This window comes from Humulus lupulus, chromosome 5 (assembly GCF_963169125.1).
Source record: "Humulus lupulus chromosome 5, drHumLupu1.1, whole genome shotgun sequence".
Classification (NCBI taxonomy): domain Eukaryota; kingdom Viridiplantae; phylum Streptophyta; class Magnoliopsida; order Rosales; family Cannabaceae; genus Humulus; species Humulus lupulus.
Genome location: NC_084797.1, coordinates 45131651 through 45139421, shown reverse-complemented (window position 1 = coordinate 45139421; position 7771 = coordinate 45131651). Strand labels below are relative to the sequence as shown.

Here is a 7771-nt window from a genome sequence, read left to right as displayed (position 1 = left end):
TCAGTTGGGTTTACTTAAGTCAAGAGTCCAAATGACCAAAACGCCCCCAAGACAACTCTTTACTCTCAACACCCCTCAAGGGCAAAATTGTCATTTACACTCCTGTCTCACATTTCCCAATTAATTCTGCCAAACTCGGAATATGCCTATTTTTTCCAAAATACGACTCATACTCTAAGGAGTGGCGGTAACTCACCGAATTACCAAAATACCCCTTGGCTCAAAATTACTAATATGCCCCTTTAAATAAAAGTGTGCATGTTTCGCACATTTAATTCACTTAAACATGCTTAATTATTCATATAATGATATAACTCATGAAATTCACATAATCACATAAATATTCAATTTATTCACATAATATTCCAATAATACCTTCTTGGCACCGTAATCAAGGCAGTAAGCCTTATTAGGAATTTTGGGACGTTACATATATAATCGGGTTTCAGGTTTGAACCCAAATCTGAATTTTAAATATTTCAAACTCAAACCTGATTCGAACATACTCGGGTTCGGGTCGAATTTAACCCGCTAGAAACAGATTTGGCCTATTTTCGAGCTCATCAGGCTCAAATCGGACGGGCCTGTCGGATTTTCAGGTTTTTCAGGCCCAATGTTCACCCCTAGTAACACTTACCCAAGTTATTTTTTGGCGACAAAAGTACTTTTCCTCCATGTTTTGGTGCAGCCGTCTGTAACACTATTAAGTTTGCCTATGTGGTATCAAATCTGCTTATGACTTGGGTATTTTCACAATAAATATCTTTTAAATTTGATATTTTTTCCTATGTGTTACCGATGAAATTAACAGTGGGAACAAATGGTTGTACCAAAATATAGACGGAAGGCAATTTTACTGCCAAAAAAATAACTTGGGTACTTAGTTAATACAATAACTTAAGTAGTTTCCCAATAAATAAGAAAGGAAAACACAATTGCAGGCTAGATGAGATGAAGTGTCAGAAAGATTTCATAATAGATAGAAATTTGTTTTATACTAACCATTTTGAGAATGACCTATGTTCGTGGGTTTTCATTTTAAGGAAGAGCGTGAATAATGTCATTTCAAAACATCACGAACTCTAAAAATCATTCAAGAACTTACTGTAAGCCTTTTTGTTATATTATTTTATTATTATTATTATTTGTGTTTAAGTTGTATTGTGTTATGTAATATCTTAATGTTGTTTGTATGTATGGAGGAGGCATGTGGAGCTGGCTGTTGAACATCAGTTGAGGCAACTAAATATGTTAAGCCATGCCTAGCAAAAACTTCATCTTCGGCGAATCAAGTCGGAGTCGTTTTTGGCAGCTTCATCTTTGGTAAATCAAGTCATAGTCATTTTTTGATGGCTCCATCTGCGAAGAACCAAGTCGCACATGGTCATTTTTCAACCACAACATCTTTGGCTGTCTCTTCGATCCTTGCCTTGCTACATCAAAGAAGAACATGTTGGATTAAAATACTATTTTATGGGCACATATGTATAATGTATAATGCTATTATAAAGTGTGATATAAAATTAAGTGACCAATTATGTTATAAATATCATAAGGTATTAAAGTGTCATGGATTTAATGTGTAGAAACAGGAAAGTGAATTTTTTATTTTATAATGGGCAAAATTGAAACTCACTAATTATAAATTAGGGTTGTGGTCCTCTATATATATGTATAATTCTATTATGTCTGTCATCCCATTAACAGAAAAGAAAAGAGAAACTATTCTCTCATAGAGATGCATATTATATAGGAAGATCTAAACCCTCTGTGCAATCTCCAACAATGGCCTCAGGTTAGTGTTTTCGCTCTTGTGTTAGTCTTCTTCTTTAATTTAGCAAAGGATTTATAGAATTATGATTAAGGATTTCTCATTTATGCATTTATAATGACCTTATTTTGATTATGTGTTGGAGATTATTGTTTTTTCATGTTATTTGAGTGTATTAGAAATTCATAGCAAGTGGTATCAGAGCCATCTTTGCTGAATTTATTGAAGATTTGATGATTTTGTTTATAGAAATTTGGGAATTTATGTGTTGATATTTTTCTGTATTGTCATATACCTTTACGTCGTGCTCTTTGATGATTTATAAATCATTTGTTTTTAACATCTCACTTATTTTGGCTTCAGTATATATTTCATATATGATATTTGACTCTTTCTATTAAATGCCTCACTTGGTCAGATTATATATAAATGATTTTGTTAAATTTTTTTGTTTTAGATATATAACCACGGTTTCAACTTTTATGTACACGATAATGGTATATATATATAAAGATTTTTCTATAATCCGAAAACAAAGGATGGGTTTGTTAAGTTTTATATGATAACAACATATGTGTATATATATTTATAGTCAAGGTTACATGCCATCTTTCTCATTATATGTTTTATATATGATATATGATATATATTTCATCTCAGGTTATAGAAATTTATTGTTATGTTCTATGCATATACGAATATATAATCATATATGAATATTAAGTTTTGTTTTATTATTATTATTTATTTTTATTGAATATATAATAATTTCTATTAAAATAATAATAATAATAATACAGTAACAATTAAATTCAAATTTGGTTTTGGTTTTAGTTTTAGATTTTAATATTTTAAATTAATTAAAACAAAATATCACCAAAGTGATCTCTTTTGTGTAGATTAATTTAATTAAAATATTAAGATAATTGTGTGTATGTAATTTATGCATTTATTAACTAGCCTAAAGGTAAGTTAATATTTGGCCAAGTTTCATGCATACTTGTGGTGATAAATATGTTTCAATTATATGCTATTTTGTGTGAGCAATATGTCAGTCCAAAGATTGATTTATTGTTTGACATAATTTATTGTCAATGTTTGATTGCTACAACAAGAGTATCGCTTACAGTTAATATTATTGTCCAAAGACTTAATATTAATGTTGTGCTTGGTATCTTGAGATGGGATTAACCAAATTTTGAATTTATTGTTTGATTATGCAAACTGATGTGAGCTTGTTTTGTTCTATATTCAGCTAGTTCATCTTCTGCTGCCTCAATATCTGCTAATATTAATTCTATTCCTATGCTTAATGGGACCAATTTCAAGGATTGGAAAAGGAATTTACTTATAGTTCTGAGATGTATGGATTTAGACCATGCATTAAGGGATGAACAACCTGCACCTCTCACTAAGGAAAGCACCCGTGATGAGAAAACAGATTTTGAGAGGTGGGATCGTTCAAATTGCATGAGTTTAATGATTATGAAACACAACATTCCAAAAGCCTTTTGGGGCACAGAATCCGAAGGGATTACTAAGGCCAAGAATTTCCTTGAACAAATTGAGGAACGTTTTGCTAAAAATGATAAGGTTGAAATGACAATACTTCTAGGTTCTTTGATGACCATGAAGTATAAGGGTCAAGAAAATGTAAGGGAGTACATTATGGAAATGCATCATATTGTCTCAAGACTTAAGACACTTAAGATCGAGCTTTCTGATGATGTGCTTGTGCTTATGGTTTTGTTAACGCTTCCTGCACAGTTTAACCAATTTAAAATTAGTTATAACTGTCTAAATGAGAAATGGACTCTCAATGAACTCATTTCACACTGTGTGCAAGAGGAAGAAAGGTTAAAAAAAAGGACAAAACTGAAAGTGCTCACTTGGCCACTTCCTCTAAGGATAAGGGCAAGAAAAGGAAATCTGACAATGAAGCTGCTAAAGGTCCAGCCCAAAAGAAACAACAAAAGGATTCAGAAGGTTGTTACTTTTGCAACAAGCCTGGACATGTGAAGAAAGATTGTGCCAAGCATCATGCATGGCGTGCAAAGAAAGGTATGATTCTTACTTTGGTCTGTTCTGAGGTTAATTTAGCTTCAGTACCTAGGAACACTTGGTGGATAGATTCTGGTGCTACTACTCACATAAGTGTTTCTATGCAGGGTTGCCTGAGCTTCGGAAAGCCAAGTGATGGTGAAAGACACATCTTCGTGGGCGATGGAAAATCGGTGGAAGTGGAAGCAATTGGGCATTTTAGGTTGTTATTAGGAACTGGTTTTATTTGGATTTGAAAGACACTTTTGTTGTACCGTCTTTTAGACGGAATTTAATTTCTGTTTCTTTGTTGGACAAATTTGGATATTCTTGTTCTTTTGGAAACAATCAGTTTAATTTGTCTTTAAATTCAAATGTTGTTGGAACTGGTTACTTGAATGCTTATGACAACCTTTATTTGCTAGAAACAATTGCATCCTATAATGAAACCTTGCATGTGGAATCACGTGGTACTGAACGCAAATTAAATAAGGACAATTCAGCGTCATTATGGCATAAGCACTTAGGTCATATCTCAAAAGGTAGAGTTGAGCGCCTTGTGTCTGATGGCATTTTAGAATCTCTTGACTTCACAAACTTTGATGTTTGTGTTGATTGAATCAAGGGAAAACAGACCAAAACTAAGAGAATAGGTGCCAACAGATCTTCGGATGTCTTAGAATTGATTCATACAGATATTTGTGGGCCATTCCCTACAGCATCATGGAATGGTAGACAATATTTCATATCATTCATAGACGATTACTCACGTTATGGGTACCTATATCTCATTCATGAAAAGTCACAGTCTCTGGATGTGTTCAAAGCTTATAAAGCTGAAGTTGAGAATTAACTCAACAAAAGGATTAAAAATGTCAGATCTGATCGTGGTGGTGAGTACTACGGTAGATATGATGGCTCAGGCGAACAACGTCCAGGACCGTTTGCTAAATTCCTAGAGGAATGCGGTATTGTCCCACAGTACACCATGCCAGAATCACCTAGCATGAATGGTGTTGCTGAAAGACGCAATAGGACTCTTAAGGATATGGTAAGAAGTATGATTGCTCATTCTACCTTACCTGAGTCCCTCTGGGGAGAAGCATTAAAGACAGCAGCTTACATTCTGAATAGAGTACCAACTAAAGCAGTTGCAAAAACACCTTATGAGCTTTGGACAGGTCGAAAGCCTAGTCTAAAACACTTTCACATTTGGGGATGTCCAGCTGAGGCAAGGCCTTATAAGCCACATGAACAAAAATTAGACTCCAAAACAGTGAGCAGCTACTTTATTGGTTATTCTGAGCGATCTAGGGGCTATAAGTTTTATGATCCCACAATTAAAAATATTTTTTAGACAGGAACTGCAACATTTTTTGAGGATGTTGAGTTTGGGGGGAGAAATAAGGTTAGAGACATTGCTTTTGAGGAGGAATTGAGTTCAAACTCAGTTCCTACTATCATTTTTGACAATGTTCAGGCTTCTACGCCTGTCATTGTTCAAGAAATGAATCCAGAATCTCAACAAGACAATGTTGAACAAACCCCAAATCAAGATGAGGTAATTGTTCCAGAAGAACAAACTCAACAACCTCAAGAACCAAAGCCATTAAGAAGGTCCACAAGAGAAAGAAGAAATGCCATTTCAAATTATTATGTTGTATTTCTTCAAGAACATGAGGATAACAATGGAATGATGGAAGATGATCCCATCAATTTTCATCGGGCCATTAAAAGTTCTAACTCTCAAAAGTGGATTGATGCCATGAAAGAAGAGTATAAGTCTATGCAAGACAATAAAGTTTGGGAACTAGTCCCATTACCAGATGGTGCAAAGCCAATTGGTTGTAAATGGATATTTAAAACCAAGAGGGATGCAAATGGTAATGTGGAGAGGTGTAAAGCGCATCTTGTAGCTAAAGGCTATACTCAGAAAGAAGGCATTGATTATACAGAGACTTTCTCTCCAGTTTCATCGAAAAACTCTTTTAGAATAATAATGGCACTTGTTGTTCACCTTGATCTTGAACTACATCAAATGGATGTTCAAACCGCGTTTCTCAATGGAGACATTGACGAGACAATTATTTGGTGCAACCAGAAAACTTTGTGTCGGGAGACCCAAAGAATATGGTTTGTAAATTGACAAAATCCATCTATGGACTCAAGCAAGCTTCTCGTCAATGGTATCACAAATTTCATCAAGTAATTATCTCATTCAGTTTCGAGATGAATGTTGTTGATGATTGTGTATATCATAAGTTCAGTGGGAGTAAGTATATATTCCTGGTTCTATATGTCGATGACATATTGCTTGCCACTAATGATATAGGCTTATTGCACGAAACCAAGAGATTTCTATCTAAGCATTTTGAGATGAAAGATCTTGGGGACGCCTCTTTTGTATTAGGAATTCAGATACATCGAGATCGTTCTCGAGGTATTCTTGGATTATCACAAAAGAGCTATATCAATAAAGTACTCAAAAGATTTGGCATGCAAGATTGTAGACCAGGTGATACCCCTGTTGCTAAAGGAGAAAAATTCAGTCTTAGTCAGTGCCCTAAAAGTTACCTTGAAATTCAAGAAATGCAAAAGATTCCCTGTGCATCAGCTGTTGGGAGTCTGATGTATGCTCAAGTTTGTACACGTCCGAATATTGCGTACGTTGTTGGAATGTTAGGCAGATATTTAAGCAACCCTGGTATGGACCATTGGATAGCAGCCAAGAGGGTTATGAGGTATCTTCAGAGAACAAAAGGTTACATGCTCACATATAAGAAATTAGATCGTTTGGAGGTCGTAGGGTATTCTGATTCTGATTTCGTTGGGTGCCAAGATAGCAGAAAGTCTACATCAGGCTATATTTACATGTTAGCTGGAGGAGTTATTTCTTGGAAAAGTGCCAACCAGACACTTGTAGCTTCTTCCACTATGGCAGCAGAATTTGTAGCATGCTATGAGGCATCGAATCATGGAATATGGCTGCGAAACTTTGTCACTGGGCTGAGCATTTTGGAGAATGTAGAAAGACCACTCAAGTTATTTTGTGACAATAATTCTGCAGTATTGTATTCCAACAACAACAGGAGCTCATCCAAGTCAAAGCATATTGACATAAAGTTCCTAGTTGTGAAAGAAAGAGTGCAGAGTGGACAAATATCCATAGAGCACATTGGGACACACTCCATGATAGCGGATCCGCTCACAAAGGGATTACCACCCAAGGTCTTTCATGAGCACATTGCTCATATGGGTGTAGTATTGTTTGAGGATATCATGATTTAGTGGGAGTTTGTATTTTATTTGCTTTATGTTTATTTCAGACATTTATGTATTTGGTTATTTTCTTATCAGAAATGAAGTTTTTCAGTTCATTCACTCTGATTTTTATTATTCTGACATCACTAAAGTTTAAGGAGGACCAGTTGGAAATAGACATGTTTGGTTCACATTGCATGTAATTTCCATGCTACGCATCCATGATTGATCTATGTCATTTAACTATATTTGTATATGTGACCATTGATGGGTTTAGTCATAATTAATATAACAAATACCGCTTTGATCTTATATGGATATGGTTGATGGACGAGATTGTTAAAGAATACCTTTATATGATAGCAAATTTTGAGCTCATAAGGTTATACATTTATAAGGAAACATATGTTGCCCAAGTGGGAGATTGTTGGATTAAAATACTATTTTATGGGCACATATGTATAATGTATAATGCTATTATAAAGTGTGATATAAAATTAAGTGACCAATTATGTTATAAATATCATAAGGTATTAAAGTGTCATGGATTTAATGTGTAGAAACAGGAAAGTGAATTTTTAATTTTATAATGGGCAAAATTGGAAATCACTAATTATAAATTAGGGTTGTGGTCCCCTATATATATATGTATCATTCTATTCTGTCTGTCATCCCATTAACAGAAAAGAAAAGAGAAAC

The 7771-nt window shown here is 34.4% G+C and overlaps 1 protein-coding gene across 1 annotated transcript; it reads left to right on the top strand.

Moving 5' to 3' along the window:
- The first annotated feature begins 6439 nt into the window (after positions 1-6439).
- Positions 6440-7099, top strand: LOC133779103 (secreted RxLR effector protein 161-like). The gene has a single exon (XM_062219100.1). The coding sequence runs from the start codon at positions 6440-6442 to the stop codon at positions 7097-7099; it is 660 nt and encodes a 219-aa protein (XP_062075084.1).
- The last annotated feature ends 672 nt before the right edge of the window (positions 7100-7771 follow it).

Coding starts and splice junctions, on each gene's coding strand:
- LOC133779103 (XM_062219100.1), top strand. CDS start 6,440: ATGTATGCTCAAGTTTGTACACGTCCGAATATTGCGTACGTTGTTGGA.